The following is a 24560-nucleotide window of genomic DNA, read 5'->3' as shown; positions in this document are numbered from 1 at the left end:
ATCTGTGTTTGGTATGTAAAATGAATAGAAAATTTTTTAATAAAAAATTAAAAAATTCAAAATCAACACTATAATATATAGGATCCAGACTCCCTGTGTATTTCCCATCTTCTGTGGCTTATTCTTTTTTTATTATTTTACTTCTCTCTTAAATATTTTATTATTTTTAAAATATTTATTTATTTCTATGACTGTCCATACCCTTTTTCTTTCTTTCTTAAGCCTACACACATTGTAAAACACACTGGAACCTGTTCAGAAATTTTTCCACCTGGACCTCTGTTATTGTGTATCTTTTAGCCTTTTTTGTCTGCATGAGCAAAAAAATGCCACGTGGTGAGGCTAGGGCCTCTGCTTAGCTATGGTAGCTGGCACCACCTGCTCCTCATGTTAGGAAAACCAAGCCTAAAACTCACGGCCTGGTCAGAGGTTCATGACCAAGAATTGCATTCAACCTTCCTAGCTATAGGGAGCTGGTACCTGCATTTTTACCCGTGGTTTTTACTCAGCTTGCCATTTTTATTTAGCGCTGGTGGCTGAACAGCAGTGCCTCTTAATGGAGCTGTGTCTTTATCTTTTCTTTTTTTTAAATTTTCATTCTTTTTCAGCTTTCTCAGGAACTACATGGAAATTCAGCCTATGTTGGTATGCCAAAATATTGTTGGGTTTTCCTTTGGGAGCCCACCACCTAGCTCCCAAATAAATAACACACAGAGGCTGCTTCTTTCTTATGAATGACCAGCCCTGTCTTGACTTGTTTCTTTCCAGCTTTTCTTAACTTTAAATTATCCCATCTACCTTTTGCCTCTGGGCTTTTTCCACTTGTTACTTCTGTATATCTTACTTTCACTCTTACTCTGTGGCTGGCTTAGTGGCTGGGTGGCTGGCCCCTAGCATCCTCCTCTCCTTGTTCTCCTGCTCCTCCTTCCTTTTTCTCCTTCTATTTATTCCCTCTGTCTGCCAGCCCTTCCTATCCTTTCTCCTGCCTCACTATTGGCCATTTGACTCTTTATTAGACCATCAGGTGTTTTAGACAGGCAAAGTAACACAGCTTCACAGAGTTAAACAAATGCAACATAAAAAATGCAACACATCTTTGCATCATTAAAACAAATGTTCCACAGCATAAAAAAATGTAACACATCTTAAGATAATATTTCACAACAGGCCAGTTTAGGGCTGAAGTTCAGTTATGATTGCTATGAGACCAGCACTACTGAGGTTAAATCTTCTCTGACTAGTTGGGACAATAAGGAATGGGTCAACATACAAAAGCCGTGGTCAGAGGGGGGCAACACTATACCTCAAGATGAAGAATAGCTACACCTCATCTATCTTTGGTAAGAACATTGGTAACTCTGATAAAATTGTAAGGCTGTCTTTTTGTCTGTCTGTCTCTCAAGCTAAGTCCTTCTTATGGCTCTTGCAGTGATTGATGAGTGCTGCTTGTTTGGACAGTTGAGTAGTTTCCAAAAATTTAGAAATGTTGTTTGTATATTTTTTTCTTTTTTCTTTTTATTCATTCTTCTCTTATGCAATACATCCCAACCACAACCTTCCCTCCCTCCACAAGTCCCAGTTCCCTCCCCACCTTCAATCTCCCCCAGAGCCGCTCCTCCTCCATTTCCCTTCAGTAAAGAGAAATCCTCCCAGGAATATCAACCAAACATGGCATAACAAGTTACAATAAGACTAGACACATATTCTCATACCAAGAATGGACAAGATGGAGGAAAAGGGTCCCAAGAGCAGGCAAAAGAATCAGTGATGTGGGCTATTAATAGTCCTCACTCTTTCCTATAGTGGGTGGTTGTCTGTGCCAGGCCCTGAAGCACCATCCCTAGTGAGGTAGCAGGTAGCTGCTAGGTACCTGCCCCCTTGGGCATGGCCTGGAAGGGGACCCTTAAGACCTGAGATGCACATACATGCACCTCACTTCTTCTCTTCACTACCTCATGGTCTTGGATGCTGGTGCTGTGGATCAAGGCAGAGCGCTCCTGAGAACCATGTTGGACTGTGCCCCCCCTCCAGGACTCTGCAACCAACTCCTTTATTCTTATTGAGTTAAACCCTGAATAAATTCCTTTGACTATCAAATAGACTTTGTGGAATTATCCCATTACTTTACTGATTGCATAAGGGGCATACAAGGTCATGAAAGCATACTTCAAATTAATTTTCATAGAAATCTTTTCACCTTTACCCAGAATGAGTCCCATTGTTAAGGCTATTTGCTTGGCATTTTGGACACAAGTAGAAGGGGGTGATGGAGATCCTTCAGTTAATATTTTTGGACTGAACATTCAATATCCATTTACAATATGACTGCCTTCAGTAGCAAGCCGCATCTTCTCTGGATTGTCTAGGGGCTGGTCACATACATTAGCCTGGATCAAACAGGTGTAGAGGATGTTCTCAGTATACAAGTCATCAGATCAGAAGTTTCCAGGGGTATAATTGATGCTAAATATAGAGTGCTCCATGTTTTGATAGTTATCTCTGAGTTTTCTAGGATGGTTGCTTGATATTTAGTCTAGTTCTAGTTAGTTATAGGAGACCATTTAATTCTAGTATGGTTTTTATCTGATGGAATTTGAGGGATTCTATTGTTTTCCCCAATGCCAGCTTAGAAATTCCTTCAATTATCAGTGCTGTGTAAATGGTCTTATTAATAAGAAACCCAGAACCAGACATTGAGGTTAAAACCTAATAAAATCAGAGGAATAGGAAAAGCCACAGTCAACCTCACCTTACTGATGCCTCAATCTCCAAAGAGACCTACTTCCTGTATACCCACACCTATATGCCTTTCTGTTCTGCCATCTCATTTCTTCTCTCCACTCAGCTACATCATTTATTCTTCCTACCCAGCTCTGTCACTTCCTGTCTATCTGTACAGACCTCCAGACCTTTATGGTTAGTGTTGGAAATAAAGGCATGTGTCACCATGCCTGGCTCTGTTCCCAGTGTGGCCTTCAACTCACAGAGATCCATGGATCTCTGTTTCCCGAATGCTAGGATTAAAGGCATGTGCTACCATTGCCTGACTTCTACATTTAATATAGTGGCTGGCTTTTTCCTCTGATTCTCAGATAAACTTTATTAGGGTGCACAATATTTTGTAGGACACAATACATCACCACAGTGCTGTTGGCCACTATAGCTCTTATGAGGGTCACAATGCAAAAGATACAGGTTCAGTTTTATTTTTAGGGTTTTTCTTCTGCTGCAAATAACCAGTAGCACTGCTGAATATTGGGCATGCTCAGTGCTGTGGCTTCCAAGAATTCCTACTTTATCTGACTAAAGGATCATTTCATTTTACTATCCCAATTATAGAGCTCAGAGTTTAGGTACTTACTGGTCTCACAGAGGTGTTTTGATATTGATCTGGATTTGTGAATCCATATGTGACAAAATCCATACTTGTCTTGAGAGGATCAAAACTTGTCTTTAGTTCAAATATTTCAATGATGACTATAACTTGTGATGAGAATATTTTTGTGCCAAAAAATATGTCCTGAATATAGTGTTTTCTTTCATGTTATCTAGAATTCTATTAGGAAATCCAGTAGCCTCAAGTGGCCAGAAAGTTTAGGCCTCTAATGCTATTTTCATCTATTTTGACTCTGGTAGAATACATACCAAATATCACATACATATAATGTGTTATATAAACTCCCTGGGGAAAAATTAGGTCCAAGAGAATTTTTTTCAAAAGAACTAATAAAAGGTAGGGGTTGTCTCTGAACCTTTTCAGGAGGACTATCCAAATATGTTGCTGGTGAACATCAGTGAATGTAATCTCACATACCAATGCATTCTTTTAAAACCTGACTCATGGTAGCTTTTGCTTCTAACACCGTGTACCATTTAGCAGATTCAGGACAAGAAGATTAGGATTATATGAGATGGTAAAGGGGTTACTACTTTACTGAGACCTCTGAGGTTCAGTACTGCATGGTGTTTTCTACTAGAATTCATTACTAGAAGCATTACAGGATTGCTGCTAATTGAATTGGTTTTCATTCCATGTCTTGCTCAGCTTTCTTTCCTATACAACCCATTACCACCACCATTATGGGCTAGGCCCTCCTACAGCATTTATCAAGAAAATTCATCACACACATGCTGTACTGGATTATTTTCTCAACATGACATAAGCTAGACTAATCAGAGAGGAGAGAGCCTCAATTAACAAAATATTTCCCTACAACAATCACACAAAGAGTGACCCCTGGAGGCACTGACACCCCCTGCACCAATTGGATGAAGAGCGACCCCAGAGGTACAGGCACCAACTGCACTGATTAGAGGAAGAGATGGGTATATTCCAGTGCAAGAATACATTCAACAACATAAAGAGTGCCAGGCGGTGGTGGCGCACGCCTTTAATCCCAGTACTCGGGAGGCAGAGGCAGGCGGATCTCTGTGAGTTCGAGGCCAGCCTGCTCTCCAAAGCGAGTTCCAGGAAAGGCGCAAAGCTACACAGAGAAACCCTGTCTTGAAAAAACCAAAAAAAAAAAAAAAAAAACATAAAGAGCAATATAGCACCATTACAACCTAGTGGTTCTACTAGTTGTTCTACAACAACAAGACCTGAACATCCCAATGTAGAAGAAGAAGAAGACGAAGAAAACAACCTTAAAAATAACTGTATGAAGATAATAGAGGCCTTTAAAGTGGAAATGAAAAATTCCCTTAAGGAAATTGAGGAAAAGACAAAAAATTGAAAGAAAGAAATAAATTCCTTTAAAAAAGACAAGAAAATTAAGAAAAAAGCAATCAAACAGATAAAGAAAACAGTTCAAAATTTGAAAATTAAAATAGAGGCAATAAAGAAAACACAAAAAGAGGGAATTCTGGAAATAGAAAATCTGGGTAAATAAACAGGAACTACAGATGCAAGCATAACCAATAGAATGCAAGAGATGGAAGAGAGAATCTCTGGCATTGAAGATACACTAGAGGAAATAGATTCATCAGTCAAATAAAACATTAAAGCAAACAAAGTCATAACACAAAATATTCAAGAAATCTAGGACACCTTGAAAATACTAAACCTAAGAATAATAGGGATAGAAGAAAGAGAAGAATTCCAGCTCAAAGTCACAGAAAATGTATTCAACAAAATCATAGAAGAAAACATTCCCAACCTAAAGAAGGACATGCCTATGAAGATACAAGAAGCTTACAGAACACCAAATAGACTGGACCCAAAATGAAGTCCTCTCACCACATCATAATCAAGCCAATAAACATACAGAATAAAGAAAGAGTATTAAGAATAGCAAATGAAAATGTCCAAGTAGTATATAAAGGCATACCTATCAGAATAACACCCGACTTCTCAATGGAGACTCTGAAAGCCAGAAGGTCCTACACAGACATTATGCAGACACTAAGATACCACAGATGTGAGCCCAGAATAGTATACCCAGTAAAGCTTTCAATCACCATAGACAGAGTAAAAAAGATATTCCATGACAAAGCCAGATTTAAACAATACCTGTCCATAAATCTAGCTCTACAGAAAGTATTAGAGGGAAAACTCCAACCCAAGGAAGCTAGATGTGCCCAAGAAAACACAGGCAACAGGATCAAACCTTCTGCTGCATACAAGACACACACCTCAACTTCAAAGACAGACATTATCTCAGAGGAAAGAGTTGGGAAAACACTTTCTAATCAAATGGACCTAAGAAGCAAGCCAGTAGCTCTCCTAATATCTAACAAAAACAACTTCAAACTAAAATTAATCAAAAGAGATGGAGAAGGACATTTCATACTCATCACAAGAAAAATCAATCAAGATGAAGTCTCAATTCTGAACATTTATGCCCCAAGCACAGGGGAACCCACACATGTAAAAAAAATTACTGAAGCTTAAATCTCACATCAAACCCCACACACTAATACTTGGAGCCTTCAAGACCCCACTCTCATCACTGGACAGATCTGCCAAACAGAAAGTTAACAGAGAAATAAAGGATCTAACAGATGTTATGACTCAAATGGGCTTAACAGACATCTATAGAATATTCTACCCAAACACAAAAGGATATACCTTCTTCTCAGCACCTCATGGAACCTTCTCTAAAACTGAACACATACTCAGTCACAAAGCAAATCTCAACAGTTACAAAAAAAAATTGGAATAACCCCCATATCTTATTTGATCACAATGGCTTATGTTAGAACAACAAATTACCAAAAGCCTACAAACTCAAGGAAACTGAGTAATGCTCAACTGAACCACAACTGTATCAAGGAAGAAAGAAAGAAAGAAATTAAAGACTTCCTAGAATTCAATGGAAATGAATGTACAACATACCCAAGCTCATGGGACACCATAAAAGCAATACTAAGAGGAAAGTTCATGACACTAAAGGCCTACATAAAGAAGTTGGAGAAATCTCATACAGGCAATTTAACAGCACACCTGAAATTTCTAGAACAAAAAGAAATAAATTCACTCAGGAGAAACAGATGCTAGGAAATAATCAAATTGAGGGCTGAAATCAAGGAAATAGAAACAAACAGAATAATACAAACAATCAATGAAATAAAGAGTTGATTCTTTGAGAAAATCAACAAGATAGACAAATCCTTATCTAACCTAACCAAAATGCAGAGAGAGAATATCCAAATTAACAACATCAGAAATGAAAAGGGAGAGATAACAACAGACAATGAGGAAATCAAGAGAATCATTAGGTCATACTTCAAAAACCTGTACTCCACAAAATTGGAAAATCTAAAAGAAATGGAAAATTTTTTGGATAGGTACCACATACTAAAATTAAATCAAGACCAGATAAACAATTTAAATAGACCTATAACCCCTAAGGAAATAGAAGTAGTCAGTAAATATCTTCCAACTAAAAAAAGCTGAGGGCCAGATGAATTCAGCCCAGAATTATACCAGAATTTCAAAGGAGAGCTAATCCCAATACTCCTCAAATTATCCCACACAATAGAAACAGAAGAAACATTGCCAAACTCCTTTTATGAGACTACAATTACCCTGATACCCAAACATCACAAAGATGCAACAAAGAAAGAGAATTGCAGACCAATTTCCCTCATGAACATTGATGCAAAAAATCTCAATAAAATACTGGAAAACTGAATCCAAGAAAACATAAAAAAAAATCAACCATGACCAAGTAGGCTTCATCCTAGAGAAGCACGGATGGTTCAACATATGAAAATCTATCAATGTAATACATCATCTGAACAAACTGAAAGAATAAAACACATGATCATCTCATTAGATGCTGAAAAATCCTTTGACAAAATCCAACTCCACTTCATGATAAAAGTCTTGGAGAGATCAGGGATACAAAGAACATACCTAAACATAATTAAAACAATATACAGCAAGCTGACAGCCAACATCAAATTAAATGGAGAGAAACTTAAAGCGATTCCACTAAAATCAGGAAAAGACAAGGCCATTCAACCCATATCAATTCAATATAGTACTCGAAGCTAGAGCAATAAGACAGCAAAGGAAGATCAAGGGGATACAAATTGGAAAGGAAGAAGTCAAACTTTCACTATTTGCAGATAATAGGATAGTATATGTAAGTGACCCCAAAACTCTACCAGGGAACTCCTACAGCTGATAAACACCTTCAGCAATGTGGCATGATACAAGATTAGCTAAAAAAAAAATCAGTAGCCCTCATAAATGGACCGAGAAAAAATCAAAGAAACATCACCCTTTACAATAGCCACAAATATTATAAAATACCTTAGTGTAACTCTAACCAAACAAGTAAAAGACCTGTATGACAAGAACTTCAAGTCTTTGGAGAAAGAAATTGAAAATATCAGAAAATGGAATGATCTCCCATGCTGATGGATAGGTAGGATCAACATAATAAAAATAGCATAGACACATGGACCAATGGAATCAAATTGAAGACACTGACACTAATCCACACACCTATGAACACCTGATTTTTGACAAAGAAGCCAAAACTATACAATGGAAAAAAGAAAGCATCTTCAACAAATGGTGCTGGCGTGACTGGATGTAAACATGCATTTAAAAGATTACAAATAGAAACCATATCTATTGACATGCACAAAACTCAAGTCCAAGTGGATCAAAGACCTCTCAACACAAATCCAGTTACACTGAACCAGATAGAAGAGAAAGTGGAAAGTAGCCTTGAACACATTGGCACAGGAGACTACTTCCTAAATATAACACCAGTAGCACAGACACTGAGAGCAACAATCAATAAATGGGACTCCCTGAAACTGAAAAACTTCTTTAAGGCAAAGGACATGGTAAATAAGACAAAATGACAGCCTACAGAATGGGAAAAGATCTTCACCAACCCCACATCTGACAGAGGGCTGGTCTCCAAAATATATAAAGAACTCAAGAAGCTAGACAGCAAAATACAAATAATCCAATTTAAAAATGGTGTACAGAGCCAAACAGAGAATTCTCAACAGAAGAATATCAAGTGTATCAAGTGACTGAGAGACATTTAAGGAATTTCTCAACATCCATAATCATCAGGGAAATGCAAATCAAAATGACTCTGAGATACAATCTTACACCTGTCAGAATGGCTAAAATCAAAACCACTGATGACATCTTATGTTGGATAGGATGTGGAGTAAGGGGAAAACTCCTCCATTGCTCATGGGAGTGCCAGCTTGTACAGCCACTATGGAAATCAGTATGGTGGTTTCTCAGAAAATTGGTAATCAATCTGCCTCAAGATCCAATGATACCACTCTTGGGCATATACTCAAGGAATGCTCAATCATACCACAAGGACACTTGCTCAACTATGTTCATATCAGCATTATTCATAATAGCAAGAACCTGGAAAAACCTAGATGTGCCTCAACTGAAGAATGGTTAAAGAAAATGTGGTATATTTTCACAATTATTCAGCTGTAAAAACAAAAACAAAACAATGACATCATGAGGTTTATAGGCAAATGGATGGAGCTAGAAAATATCACCTGAGGGAGGTAACCCAGACTCAGAAAGACAAACAGAATATGTATTCACTCATAAGTGAATACTAGATGTAAAGCAAAGAATAACCATACTATAACTCACAGCACCAGAGAAGCTATCAAACAAGGAGGACCCTAAGAGGGATGCATGGATCTCTCTGGAAAGGTGAAATAGATGAGATCTCCTGGGTAAATTTGGGGGACAGAGCGTGGTAAAGGGGAGGGGATGGGGGATGAGAACATGAGAGAATGGGATGGTTGAGCAGAATGGAGAAGAGCAGGAGAGCAATGAAACAGATACCTTGATAGAGGGAGCCATTATGGAGTTAGGGAGAAATCTGGTGCTAGGGAACTTCCCAGTAATCCACAATGATGATCCCAGCTAAGACTACTAGAAATAGTGGAGAGGGTGCCTGAACTGGCCTTCTCCTGTAATCAGAATGGTGAATACACTATCATCATAGAGCCTTTACCCAGTAACTGATAAAAGAAGATGCAGAGATCCACAGCCAGGCCCCAAGTTAAGCTCCAGGAGTCCAGTTGAAGAGAGGGGAGAGGGATTACATGAGCAAGGGGGCTCAAGACCATGATGCGGAAATCTACAGAGACAACTGAACCAAGCTCATGGAAACTCACAAACTCTAGACCAACAGCTGCTGAGCCTGCATGGGACCAAACTAGGTCTCTGCATGTAAGATAGTTGTGAAGCTTGGTCTGTTTTGGGGGACCCTGGCAGTGAGATCAGGATCTATATCTGGTACATGAGCTGGCTATTTGGAGCCCATTCCCTATTGTGGGATGCCTTGCTCAGCCTTCATACAGTGGGGAGTGGCTTGGTCCTGCCTCAACTGAATGTACCAGGCTTTGTTGACTGCCTCTGGGAGGCCTTACCCTTTTGGAGGAATGGATTGGGGTTGGGGTCAGGAGAGGTGAAGTAAGAAGTGGGAAGAGGGATGGGAGTAGAACTGTGGTTAGTGTGTAAAATAAAAAAAAATTTTAAATAAAAATTAATAAAAATAAATAAATAAATAAATAAATAAATAAATAAATAGAAAATTAAAAAAGAAAATGTTTCCATAAGATTGGTCTGTAGGCAAGCCTGTAGAACATTTTCTTAATTATTGATTCATGGGGGTAAGCCCAATCCATTATGGGCAAGACCGTCCCTGGGCTGGTGATCTGGGTTCTATAAAAAAAAAATTAGGCTGAGCAAGCCAGGGGAAGCAAGTGAGTAAGCAGCACCCCTCCATGGCCTTTGCATCAGCTCCTGCCTCCAGGTTCCTGCCATGCTTGAGTTGCTGTCTTGACTTCCTTTAAGGATGAACAATGATCTGGAAGTGTAAGCCAAATAAACCTGTAGCTAGAGTTTTCCTGCCTGACCCACAGTCAGGACAAATCTCTCTCAGCTGCCAGTCCCACAGCCTTCAGACCCAACCAAGTAAACACAGAGACATATATTGGTTACAAACTGTATGGCCGTACCAGGCTTCTTGCTAACTGTTCTTACAGCTTAAATTAATCAATTTCCACAAATCTATACCTTGCCACACGACTCGTGGCTTACCGGAGTCTTCACATGCGGTTTGTCACTGTGGCGGCTGGCAGTGTCTCTGACTCAGCCTTCCACTTCCCAGCTTTATTCTCCTCCTTGTCCCACCTATACTTCCTCCTACCTGACTACTGGCCAATCAGTGTTTTATTTACCAACCAATCAGAGCAACACATTTGCCATACAGAACATCCCACAGCATAAACCCTTTCCTCCCCCAACTTGCTTTTTGGTCATGGTGTTTCATCACATCAATAGTAACCCTAACTAAGACATATACCCACAAGCCAGTCTGATGGAGGCAATTCTTCAATTTCAGATTCTCTCTTTACAGGTGACTTGAGTTTGTGCAAAGTTGAAAAAAAAAAACTGACCAGCACACACTGTAGGAGTGGTCCACTGTGGAACTGGTTGAGGTATCAAAGAACAAATTGGCCTTCAAGAATAGAAAGGGGGACACATATCCACCAATATAAAGCCAGGGGAGCTGGGTAACAAAGTGACTGCCAGGAGGAAAACGCCCACTAAGGACTGAGCATGCTCTGATGCTGCATTCTAAAAACATTACAATACAAAGTGTATTGAAGTTCACATGTATAAAACACATTTTCAGAGATAGCCAAATCATCTATCATTGGATTTGAAGCAGATAGAAAGAGTACAGGTTAATCATGACTGGCCATATATTGATCATTACTGGAGCTAAAAGCAGGATCTGTACTTGGAATGCATTTATTTATTATTTATTTACACTTAAGAAAAAATGGGACATTCTACATGCTGAGAAAGCTCCCTTATATGTTAAAACACCTAAATCCTTGACCATTTGTATATTTACACCATGGAGAGTTTTTCATGACTTTAACATCAAGGATTAGATGAAAAAAGAAAAAGTAAAACATGAAATAAGATGAGTTAAAATGTGCTGGACACCATAGCAGCTAATTTGTGTTTTCCCTTAACTCTACAAATCAACTGTTATAAGAGATGAAGCATTGACTCTGCCTTCTTTGCATGCATTGAACTGTGGAGTAAACAAGTAGCCAGATCCAGTGAGATAAATCTGTAAAAAGCATCTTAGCTAAATAGAAACACATTAGAAAGTGACCCTGGGATCATGGATGCAAAGAAAGGCCATTAGGAGATGAAACCATTAGTTATCTGGAGAAAACTTGAGTGTTGTGTTACAGTTAGATTAGGGTGTTTAGAGGGATTATGCTTTCCCTTCATGGAGCCACAGAATGATGCATCAAACATGGAAGCACTAAATCAATGCAAAATACTTGACTTTACCCAGGTCTTCTTTGAAGACCGCAGCTGGAGTTAGTTAACTAACAGGACAATTGACCCACTTTTTCAAAAATTCATTGATGAGAGTCAGAGGGGATGGAACAAAAGTATACTTACATGTGAAGGTATTGACAAGTATGACCTAAGATGCAGAATATATATATAGTTTATAACAAATACATTGAAGAAAAACATGTCTTGGGAGGAGAATGCTGTGAAACAAATTAGTCTGAGCTGAATAATTCCATTTTAAGGGAGGCTCTTAAGACCCAGGAAGTAAATGACTCAAAGTCTTAAGAGATCCCTGAAATTTACCATATTCAGAGTTCTCTTTCCCCCAAAGTTGCACATACAGTAAGGACAAATGAAGAGAGGAGTCTGTTAAACCTGTTGAGCTGCCTTCATGAATACAGAACAATCCTTGAGTGGGTTTTTCTGTGATGGAGATGTCTTGGAGTTATTCCTGTTCTTGAAAGTAATCTTCCATCCATACCACTACAGAAAACCTTAGTCGCCTCACTGGCTCACCAAGTGGTACCAAAGTAGAATAGTCTTCTTGTTGTTCACACCCTCTCTGAAGTAATATTTGCTCACATCTCCCTGAGAAGTGTCTGTCACACATCAGGGAGTGGCATGAAAAATTTTGAGGCTGCACTAATAAGGGAAACTTATTATGCTTAGAAGATGTGAGATAATAAGAAAATATGTTTTTGCAGGATAGTATGGGAGAATATGGACTTGCAAGGATGAGATAAGTTTAAAATACTTAGAGAAAAGAAAACTGGACTTACAGGACTGACAGACAGAGCAAGGAAATGTGGGAAAACGGTCAAAAGTAATGATTCTCATACTGGATGGACGTCTCTTACAGCAGTCTCTCAACTTCAAAAATTTGGGGAAATTTCATATGAAGGGGAGTTGTTATTATCATGACATGAGAAACAGGCTCATTATCATGGGGTTTTTTTGTTTTGGATTTGTTTTGTTATTGTTGTTTTTATGGATTAGAAGGTGATGTGAGGATTAAAGAATTCTGACACTCATTTCCACATCTACTATGTTCCCGGATTATTTACCTTCAACAATAGTAATTAAAATCCAAAAGTCATAAGATTAAGTGGGCATGAATTTATTTAATGAAAATCCATAAACCAATCAATGAAATAATAAAGCGACCAAAACAGGAAATATAAATGAAGGCCACTTGTCCAATTTGGCATGTTTTGAATCTGGAAATTTTAGGTAGATATCTGAAGAATACTTGTGATTACTCCTTGTAGTTTTGAATTTTCAAGTCTATGTAAGTTGGAAATTTACATTTAAATGCTAGAACGTATATGGGAACGCCGGGGAAGAGTGAAAGAAAAGGAAATTGTGCCACCCACTAGAAATAAGAAGGAAGAAAGAGTTGCCATTACCAATGCACTGCCAACTTTCTGGGTATCTGGGAAGGACGGCGTGCGGAAATATGGGGGGAAGGCAATCCCAGCCTTGCGAATGATGGATAAATAGTTGTACAAGACAGAAAGGAAGAGAAAGCTGCCAGCAATGAAGTTCAGAACCCCTGGAAAGACGAATGGATTGTGGGTGGCTTTCATCGGGAGTTTCCCTGAGTACAATTTCCAAAGAGCAGCAAAGACTGAGACTGTCGCAACCATGCCAAGAAAGCTGGAGACAAGTAACAGGTGTTGAGCAATTCGAATATCCAAAGGAATGAAGGTGTCCTGATAGGTATATGGGTAACACACTGTAGAAATGGTTGAATTATTTTCCTGGTGGTGAACGCAGGTTTTCCACATCCCCACTAAAGTCATTCTGGGCTTGGAATCCATGGGCTCTCGAAAACCCCACACTCGCCAACGAGGGAGGCCCATAGAAGCGCTACAAAGGATCCATGCTAGGACGGCGGCAGCAAAGCCTCCTAGCTGCCGGCTGGCACGCTTTCTGACCATTTTAACGCTGACACTGAACACCTGGAAACTGCAAAGAAAACACAGGACATCATGAGGATGGGCTCTTCAGGCCTGGGAGATTGTCCCCTGTTGGGGCAATATCAGGAGAGAAGGGTTGTGTTGAACAGATGGGCCTTTGACCAGGAAATTTTCTGCAGGGAGTGCGTTCTGATCAAACTCAGAAGGGCTGACTCTGCGGCAACATTTACCATCAGGCTGATAATCCACACACCATCTATAATTTTCTTTTTCTACTGTTTATAGACTCACAATGAATTTGGCCCCGAATCCTTAGCCTTCCAGATTATCAGCACAGCATGGAATTTCACAGAGGAAATAGAAAGCCGCTTAAAGTCTGATGACTGAATAGTTTATGAAATACCCACACCATGGAGTTATATGCCAATCTTAAATATAAAAATGGAATCATACATTTTGAGTTTGGTATTTGGGGCTTAGTACACATTTTTGTGGTTTGTTATTTTGCTTTTTTGTTATTTTTTGGTTTTTGTTTGTTTTGCAACATTGTATGGTTCTGTATCCCAGGCTAACCTAGAACTATGTCCCCAGTCTGGCCCTCAGCTAGAGACAATCCTGCTGCCTTTCATTTTCAACTGCTGGTGTTAAAGGCAACAGCCACCACATCAGCTAACTGATGTCAGGTTTTCAAACTCCATCAATGCTACAGCCAGGATGAGCAGTTTGTTCTTAAGGTATGGATGACTTGTGTTTCTCTGTTGCAGCATTAAGTTTTGACATCTGGATTAACTCCAAGCTTTGCCTATCATGAATAAAGTCATATGCACGTGTGTGTGTGTGTGTGTGTGTGTGTGTGTGTGTGTGTGTGTGTGTGTGTATGCATGATCAGGCATATATAAATCTTTGGACTCATATGCATTCTTGTTTCTCTTAGGCATACCCTAAGCAACAGAACTGGGGTGGGGGGTTGATATTCATACTTTATAATTCAATAAACTATTTTACCAAGTGGTTGCCCCAGTTTGTACTCCCAGGGTAGCATGATATGAAGGATCCAGATTCTACAAAAGTTCTCTCACATTCCTCTCTCAAAATCTAATATATCAACACCAATAAACTATGAATGAGTGAAAAGTTCTAAAGCAATAGAGAATTAGCTTATTCTGGCCAATACATACAACAAGTACTTATAATGCATATTACCTTGATGCAAACTACTCACTGGTCTGCTTGACACATGTCCAAACCTAACACTAGTTACTGGGGATAATGTCCACCATCAGGCATATGTAAAATACAGAGAAAATTTTAAGTATATACTGTGTATATGACCTAATATAAAATGATCTAGGACAGGAGTCTCTATGATGAATTGTCTAGATTAGATTTTCTGTGGCATGTTTTTGAAGGATTTTATTGATTATGTTAAATGAGGTAGGAAGACTTGCCCTGGTTGGGGATGGGTAGGGGTTGATACACCATTCTCTTGGAAGGGACTCTGTACTGCATGAGTGGAGAAAGCTACTTGGGTGCTATCATGAATGTATTAATTCATTGCTCTCTTTTCTTGATTGTGGTTATAATGTGACTAGCTGCTTTAAGTTCCTGCCTATTTGGCTTTGTCACAATGACAGAACTGATAACAAAATAATCACTACTTTCTTTACATTGCTTTTTTCACAGTATTTTATCACAGCAACAGAAACAGAAACTGAGACACATAATATTATTTATTTATTCATATTTTAGCCTATCGTGAAACATGCTGTGTATGTATATAGTAAGGTATAGCTGAATCCTGGGGTTATTGATGATTTTCTTTCCCCTTTGTTTTAGTCTAAAATATTATCACTTTTGTTTTGTTTGTTTTGTGCTTTTGTTTATCTGGAATGGAGTTCTCATGATGTAGGTCCAGATTTAATCTAATTCAGTATATAATTCATGTTGGTCTCAAACTTGAGGAAATAAACTTGCCTCAGACTCCCAGTTGCTGGGATTATAGGTATTGACCACCATACATGGCTTACATGGCTTACAAAAGGTTTCTGTTATTATTTTTTGTTGTGGTGGTGGAGGTTGTGGTAGTGGTAGTAATGATGGTGATGCTGGCTGTGGGCTTGTTTATTTATTTTTAAGTTTTGCAGATTAAATCCAGGGTCTCATGTATGCTACTCAAATGGTTTACCACCTATCTAAACTCTCATTCCTAAAAGTGTGTTTTCATGGGTTATATTTTCAATTACTCTCTACAAGATATCCTTCCCCTCCATGGCCCTACCACAGTCAGGGTGGTATTGATGTCCATAGCTCCTGATACCATTGAAGACCATGCCAATCCCTGGGACACTACCTGATGCCATATTGACATCTGAGGGGCATGCTGCTGCAGGGACCATTCCAATCTGAGTGGCCTGAACTGCCATCTGAGGGCATGGTGACATCTGAGCCCAGGCTGCTGCATAGAATCATGTATGGGTATGTGGTCCTACCACAGCCAGGGTCTGTATGGATGTCTGTGACCCATGTTGCCATCAAAGGCCACATGGATACCTGGGGTCTAGGCTGCAACCTGTGACCATAAGGGTGTCCAAGGGCCATGCTGCCATCTGAGCCATGCTGATCTGAGTGGCCTGTACTGTTACCTGGGGCCATGGTGTTGTCAAGACCAGGTCTGTTGCATCTGATTCCATGGCCCTATAGCAGCCAGGGTCTGAATTGATGCCCATGACTCCTGTTGCCACCAAAGGCTCTGTGGATAACCAGGGTCTGGCCAGTTTCATGAGGCCATGTTGGTGACTGAGGGCCATGCTGCTGCCAGGGCCATACTGATCTGTGTGGTCTGTGCTGCCACTGGGGCCATGGTAATGCACATGCCTGAATTGCTATAGTGGGCCATGTCTACTTCCATGGTTCTGCTGCAGCTGGGGTCTATGTAGATGCCCATGGCCCATGTTACCAGGAGTCGTAGGAAACATGGATGTTGAAGTCAGAGGGCCATGCTGAGCTGGCTCCATCTTTCACTGGCCCTGGCATAGATGGTCCTGCCACTTGCTGAACACTGCAGCAGAAGAGTTGGTACTGCCCCTCTAGGAAGAGCTGGCCCTGTACTTGTAAAAGATGGCCCTATCCTTTACCATGGGCATACACCTCACTTGTGCAGCACACTAGTGCTAGCCCTGTTGGAGGGGGTACAGGAGAGTTGGCCTTGAAAGCATGAGAGAAGCAGAGCTGACCACCTTCTATTGTCTGCCATGTGGTGACAGGGGTGAGGAAAAGATGCCCACCTCCACTCCTTTCTACCTGCAGCAGGTAAGAGAGCTGGCACCCAGGTTATAAGAATGGGAGAACTAGCCCTGCCCCTCATCAGCTGCAGCACACAGGCTAGCGGGCCTTGTACCCCACCTGGGCAGCACACTAGAGCTAATCCTGTCATGGGGGGGCACAAGTGAGCCAGTTCTGAGGCCATGCAAGTGGGAGAGCTGACCCTCCCTGCATACCATCTACAGAATCAGGAGAGGGTCTTGCACCTCTCCTGGACCAAACAGTAGAGATGGCCCTGGTGGTGTGAGTGTGGGTGATCCATTCCCAAGAGCCTGAGAGCAGAACTAGCCCTGCTCCATGCTGCAGGCTGCATTGGGTGAGCTAGCCTGGGTAGTGATGATGAGGGAAAGCTGGCAGGCTAACCAATCCAGCTACCACCCAGGCCCAGAACCAGGGCTATGAGTTGGCCCACCCCAAAATCCACCTCATCAATGAACTGCTGGAGCATGTGAAGGGGAGGAACCTACAGATCCAAAACTATAGGATCTCCATGACACAGGACAACAACAGAATATCCAAGAGGAACCCCAGTGAGAGTACATTATCAGTGGTGTAGCAGAAGCCAGAAGCCTTGAACCAAACCAATGACTCATAGCAATAAATACTTATGAGTAAAGATGAATGAACTAAAGGGTAAATTGTATAACTAACAGGACCACACTACTGTAGTCAAAAGTTTTCTCTGGTCCCACCTGGCCCCACTGTCCTCCAGCCACTTATAAAATAATCATTCAGAGACTTAATATTATTTACAAACTGTATGGACTATGGCAGGCATCTTGCTAGCTTGCTCTTACCTCTTAAATTAATTCATTTCTATTGATCTATGTTTTGCCACATGTTCCATGACTTTACTGGTCTGCTAGCATATTGCTCCTTGGGAGGCAGGCTGGCATCTCTCTAGACTCTGCCTTTCTCTTTCCTGTCTCTCTCCTTGGATTTCCCTCCTAAATAAGACCAAAGCAGCTTATTTATTAACCAACAGAAACAACATATACTCACAGTGTACAGAAAGACATCTCCCAGCACACTACAGCTTTCATGATGGGATTCTTCTCCTATTTTTGTTTTTGTTTTTGTTTTTATTTGTTTTGGTTTTGTTTTTTCTTTAAATTTTGTTTTGTTTTGGGGGGATTGCAAGGGCAGAGGGGGGACTCGAGGGGACAGGGAGATAAGTGGGATCAGGATGCATGATGTGAAAATCCACAAAGAATCAATAAAAATTAAAAGATTAAAAAAAAAGATGTCCTTCCTTGTGCCTCAGGAAAAAAAAAATACTGTGGGATAGACTTCAAGATAGGACCTAAGGGAATTCAGTTCCCTGGTGTCAACTATCTACAAAATGAGTAGTTGTAACCCCTGGAAACAGAGATCTACAGGTATCTCCATTGTCATTGCTCAAGAAGCAGCACTTAAGTGCAACATAATTATACCATTTAATACCCCTTCGTTTAAGCTAAAAAGAAATCTACCATATGACTCAGAAATTCTGTTACTTGACATATATCTGAAGGACTCAACCTCCTATTCCACAGAAACTTGCTCAGCCATGTTTGTTACCTATCTATTCACAATAGCTAAGGAATGGAAGCAACCTAAATGTCCTACAACTGGTAAATTGACAATGAAAATGTGGGACATACATACTATGGAATACTATTCAGCTAAATATAAAAATGAATTCATAAACTTTACAGGTAAATGGATGGAACTAGAAAATATTATATTGAGTGAGATAACCCAGGCTCAGAAAGACAAATATCACATGTTTGCTCTCAGATGCAGTTCCTAGATCCAAATCTTCAGATGTGAATATACAACCCAGAGTAACTGATGAAAACAGGAAAGTAAGACGGGACCAATGGGGAGAAGGAACAGTACAGAGGGGAATAGTAAGGTACAAGTGATTTGAAGAAGAGGATTTAAGTATGATGGGAGGTCAATAGCAAAGGAGAGCAAGGAGGGTAAAAAAACAGCAAGGATATGTGAAAAAGACATGAGGAATCATATTATTATATACTTGCCTAAAATTACATGTAATACATATAAATATGTGTACACACATACATTTATACTTTAATTGAAATTTATCCATCTAGATTGACAGGGCTTCCCCAAGAGCCATAGACTAATTAAAACCCTAACACAGGGCATGAGAAGCCCTGCTTTGAGTCATTAGTCAGAGTTATCCAAGAGACTCCTAAAAATTCTATAGGCTATTGCTATTGTCGTTAGTTGCCTCTGGGAGGTGGAAGGTAGGCCCCTACTGCTAAAGATACCATGTACTTCAGACACAGTATCCAGAGGACCTGAGCTGGGTCTCACCTGAAAACCACCTCCTTGAGAACTAGCTTTCATGGTAGAAGAAGATACCATATAAGCTCACAAAAGATGGAAGCAACCAATAGTCTTACCCAGATATGAGGCCATTGAACTACCATGACCAGCATGGCATGATAACCCTGAGAGTACTACAGTGACATTCATACTTTGGCAAAAACTAACAGCTCTGTACCTGGACTTAAGGACCACTCAACAAGAGGGAAATCATGCCTGGTATTGGAAACCTAGTCAACTATTAGGGAATGATGATGGTATGGATCTTAGAGGAGAAGTTAAATCCAGAATAATTCCTAACTAAATTCTAATATCTGTTCTTATATCTACAGTTAAGTGCAGTTCACACTCCTCATCAAAGAAACTTATTTTTGTAACAGATGGAAACCATTACAGAAAACCATACCTATCAAAATGCAGAGAACAAGAGATCATGTGGTGCCAAGTGCCAACTGATACATCTACAACACAACTACTACACCTATGGCTCAAGGAGCATTATGAAAGAGGGGGCAAAGATATTGTTAGAGCCAGAGAAACAGGAAGTTTTCTGTGAGATTGTATCTCCTAGAAATGTCAGAGATGCTATACCCATAAAGTCTCATCAAGATGGCTGCCTAAACAAGATCTGATCAAGGATAACACCATGTTAGATATGCTAACATGGGTGAAATTTTATGGTGCCTCAACCCTAGACAAGTATCTATGGTCATCTAAGGAATGCTGAGAGTGAGAGAAATGCTCTTCCCCAGGGAGGAGTTCCCCAGTTAGTTATCCAATACTAAGTGGTCAGCCCTGAAATCATATATGTACAAAAAAAATTGCATGGACTGAGAAGGTAGCTGTAATTTATATGTTTAAGTATACATAAAAACAACAAAAGAAAAGAAGCCGTGAATGTGATAAAGAGCTGGTGGGGGGTAGGGATAGCTCTCCTGCTTTTGTGACCTCAGGGCCAGAGTCCACACCTGCCTCAGGAGTTGATGGGGGGGGCAATTCTCCACCATCCATGTTCAGTTTGAGACAGGGTTTTGAAAGGTGCCCAGACTGTCCTTGATTCCCTCAGTAGTCCAGGAAGTAATTCTTTTTTGCTGTGTTTTGCTTGCTTGATCTAATATAGGGCCTCTTACTCTGTATTGACATAGAAAACAATTGAAGTGATGTTCCTATAGCCTCTACCTTCTTGCACCAGGCTGATCTGATGCTTTGATGAGAATAGTATTTAGAAGAAAATGAATGGTAATGCTTGATTTTAAAATCCACAGGCTGCCTTTGTCATCCAGGTATGTGTGAGATAAGGGAGTGTAGACCCTGTCATTCTGTCATTAGTGTAGAATTTCCTGTCAGAGAAGGGTTTCAGGGCTCAGCTGGTGTCAGCAAATTCAACAAACAGACTTAGTGTTCCAGGCTAAGCTCTCCAACCAAAAACCAGATATCTGTTCAAGTGAGAAAGAGTAGTCATGGAGTTAGTGCCTATTTCAAAGGAGAAGAAAGGATACCTCTTGTATGTCAGGGAGATCAGAGGGACCTCAGTCCCTTCAGAACATGGTCTCATGAAAGATTATATCACAAAAATTTAGAGTAACACTGGATGATTTTAATGCATTTAGAGTAATATTTCAGTAAGTGGTCTGTGCCAAGAGATTTGCATCCCCAAAGCATGGCTTGAACATGTAAACAATGTGCAGACAATAGAAACACATGTAGGGTGAGGGTAGAGCTGTGATAGATAAAGATTCTAATGCAAAATTCCATTATGGTTTCTAATGAGCAAATTATCTCTTTCACATAGTAATTTTTTAAGCCTGTGATGAAGCCGAGCCACTATAACTCAAAGCATTTCTGTCAGTCTCCTTATCTGTGAGCAAAATACTCCAGAAAATAAAAAAAAGGAGGAAGAAAACTGACTCTCTATTCCCCAGCACTTTTCTATTACCAATAACTTCTCAGCTAGAAGTAGGACTTCATGAACTGTAGCTGGAGAGTTTCTCTCCAGCTTCTTCCAAGCCCCAGAAGTCCCGCAGCCCACTTATACATAAACACACAGACGCTTATATTATTTAAACTGTTTGGCCTAATGGCTCAGGCTTCTTGTTATCTAGTTCCTATATCTCAAATTAATCCATATCTATTATTCTAAAAGTTGCCACTTGGCTTGTGGCTTACTGGTACCTTACATCTCACCTGTCATGGTGGCTGCTGGTAGCGTCTCTCTGACTCTGTCTTCCTGTTCCCCCCATTCTCCTCTCTGTTAGTCCTGCCTATACTTTCTGCCTGGCTACTGGCCAATCAGCATTTTATTTGTCAATCAATCATCCACAGCAATGAACTCCTCCCTTGTCCATACTGTTATTTTGTCTTGCTCCATTCTGTATAGGTCTTGTGCATATAAACACAGTCACTGTGAGTTTATGCATGCAACAGCCCTGTCAAGTCTGGCAAACACTGTTTTACTACAGACATTTACTACCTCTGGCTCTTACAGTCTCCCCCATTCCTAATCCCTGCTCTTCCATAATGATCCCTGAGTCTTGCAAGTAAGAGATGTGATGTAGATCTCACATTTAAAGTGCAGCACTCATAGACTCTAATTCTCTGTATATTTATTAATCATGGGTCTCTGTATTAACCACTACTTTAAAAATGATTTTCTCTGATGAAGGTTGAGAGATCCACTAATCTATGAATATAAAGATGAATTTAGGGAGCAGTTTATTACTATATCCATTTCATAGAATAATAGTATTAGGTTCTCCCCTAGGGCCTATGACTTAGCCAGCCACAGGTTTCTGGTTCAGTTAACAGTACCAGACATGGGTTCTATCTTGTGGATCAGACTTTAAATTCAATTATGAAATGATTCTTTACTCCTATAACATTCATGCCACTTTCGCAACACTGGGCATATCTTGCTAAACCAGTTACTGTAGTTTACAGAGTTTACAGCTGGGTAAAACTGTTGATTGCTTTTCTGTTCCTGAAGTATGCATAGAACCCCCCAGCACTATGAAAGCTAGCTAATAGCTAATAGTTTCTAGGTCAGTATTAGCTTGATTTTTCCATGTCCTATGAGCAAGTATATGGTATTTTAGCAATAGGGTCTTACTATCATATTCTAAGGAGTACCCAAAAGCAATAGGAATAATCTGCAATATTTGGGAGGACTCCACTGATCAAAAGCTTGAAAAGAGGTAACCCACTTCAGGAGCCGAGATTTTTTTCTGACAGCCTACAATGTATGAGAGAGGCATTATAGAGTAATGACAATTTAAACAGTCTATTATAGAGTAATTCCATCTAAACTTTCTTGATATATCTGTATGTGTATAGTTTAGAAAGGTTCTGGAATAGTAGCTTTCCATATGACCTTTTACAAAATCTTTAGTGAAAGTTATTCCTCCTATACTACTTCTTCTACTGTGTGGTTCCACCCTCCTCATCTCATTTATAAGAAAAAGAATACAAGTGCTTGAATTAAATTCATTGGCTGCCTATGTGCAGGGTAAGGTAAGATGAGAGACAGCAGATTCTTTCCCTATAGTGAAAACCTTCCTTGGAGGAATCATCTTGTGCTCTACTGACATCAGGAAATTCAACAAACAAACTTTGTGTTCTAAGGACAGTTCCACTGCCAAAAACCCTAAAGAAATAAAAATTTTTCAGGGATTAAATGCTCACTGAGGTTCTGAAAAAAGAATCAGAGTACATATCAAAAGTAGCATAAAAGTGACATCCCCTGGATGTGAGAAGGACTTAAAAATACCAAGAAAACTACTCAGAATAGGGTAGCCTAAAGATCACCTCACACACAAAAAAGAAATCAGAGTAATTCTGGGTGCTGTTTATTCATATAAGAGTATTCTTTCTGAGAAAAGATCTGTGACAAGAGACTTCAGAACCCCCAAGTATGGCTTAGTGGGTAGCCTAGCTGTAGAACAGAATATCATCTTTCGGAGCAATAATGGGATAAGCAAAGTTCTAAATTCAAAATTCAAGTATAATTCCTATTGAGCATGTTAACTCTGTTGTCTGTTTTGTTTTTTAACAACACAATGAAGTTGAATGATGTTAGACCATAGCACCACTGTTGCTTAGTTTCTACAACTGTGAACAAATGTCTAATAGAACAACTTAAAAGGAGGACTAAGTAATTATTAGTTCAGTTACAAAGATGTTAGTCCAAAGTCCTTGGTTCTGTTTATCCTTTGTATGGGGAGGCAGAATACCACTGTAATGAGAGTAGGTGGTTCAAGGTAGTAATCACCTCTGAGTGATCAGAAATCAGAGACAGAGAAGGGAACAGGGATGAAGTAATCTCTTCAAAGGCACAATCCCCTGGAATCTACTTTCTCCTCCAACAACCCATCTTCTTAAGTGCCCATATGTTCTCAAGACAGCACCATACATCAGTTGTGAATCAGTGAATTAACACAAAGCCTTTTATGGGAACAAAACAGATCCAATATATAACCCTATGGTAAATTAGGGGCCAACTGTACAAGCAATAGAATATTATTCCTATTTATAAACTTGGGAAGGAAAAAAATTCTCACATGGGTGACACATGGTTAAAGTTTGAGGACATTACACAAAGTGAAATATGCAGTCACAACTGATTAAATACCATGTTATTCAACTAAGGAGGTCCCTGACCAAGTCAACTCTACTGAGACAGAAAGCAGAATGGTGGTTGATAGGAGCAAAAGCAGGGAGAAACAGGAAATGGCATTCAATACGGACAGCAATTCAACTGAGGGAGATTAACAGTAGTGACATCACTATGTCCTGGTGAATGTATTTATAGCCATGGGATCATACAACTAGAAAGGTTAGTAAGAAATCCTGACCTTTAATAACATTAATCAGAGTATACAATAAAGACAGGCAAAACCTCTACTAACCAGTGATTCTGTCTTTAAATGAACTGCTAGCCAATGCTGTGCAAGAATGTGCAGTTATCTAGACCAGCAGGGTTGATGAGGACATAGCTCCCCTCACATGTCCTTTCATGCTCGCTACTGGCCTCATAGTCACCGGTGAGCTCTTAGCCACTCCATTGGCTTACTATACAGTTCTGAGAATTCTATTGTGACATCAAATACCAACCCTCAATGACCTCACCTGCCACATTTCCAACC

The 24560-nt window shown here is 39.8% G+C and overlaps 2 protein-coding genes across 2 annotated transcripts in view; one reads left to right on the top strand and one right to left on the bottom strand.

The window, feature by feature from the left end:
• Nucleotides 1–13152: 13152 nt before the first annotated feature.
• LOC128114708 (claudin-34-like) lies at nt 13153–13785 on the bottom strand. Its single transcript, XM_052744896.1, has one exon. It carries the CDS (start codon nt 13783–13785, stop codon nt 13153–13155), a length of 633 nt encoding a protein of 210 aa, XP_052600856.1.
• A 3192-nt stretch (nt 13786–16977) lies between these two features.
• Nucleotides 16978–24560, top strand: part of LOC128114163 (protein phosphatase 1 regulatory subunit 15B-like) — a 29179-nt gene continuing 21596 nt past the window's right edge. The window contains 1 exon segment of the mRNA XM_052744005.1: nt 16978–17073. Coding sequence (XP_052599965.1) covers nt 16978–17073 — 96 coding nt within the window.

The sequence above is a fragment of the Peromyscus californicus genome, unplaced genomic scaffold, assembly GCF_007827085.1.
Source record: "Peromyscus californicus insignis strain IS unplaced genomic scaffold, ASM782708v3 Scaffold_10__1_contigs__length_136768540, whole genome shotgun sequence".
Classification (NCBI taxonomy): Eukaryota; Metazoa; Chordata; class Mammalia; order Rodentia; family Cricetidae; genus Peromyscus; species Peromyscus californicus.
The sequence above is the reverse complement of the archived record's forward strand: the minus strand, read 5'-3'. Positions and strand labels throughout refer to the sequence as shown.

Coding starts and splice junctions, on each gene's coding strand:
- LOC128114708 (XM_052744896.1), bottom strand. CDS start 13,785: ATGGTCAGAAAGCGTGCCAGCCGGCAGCTAGGAGGCTTTGCTGCCGCC.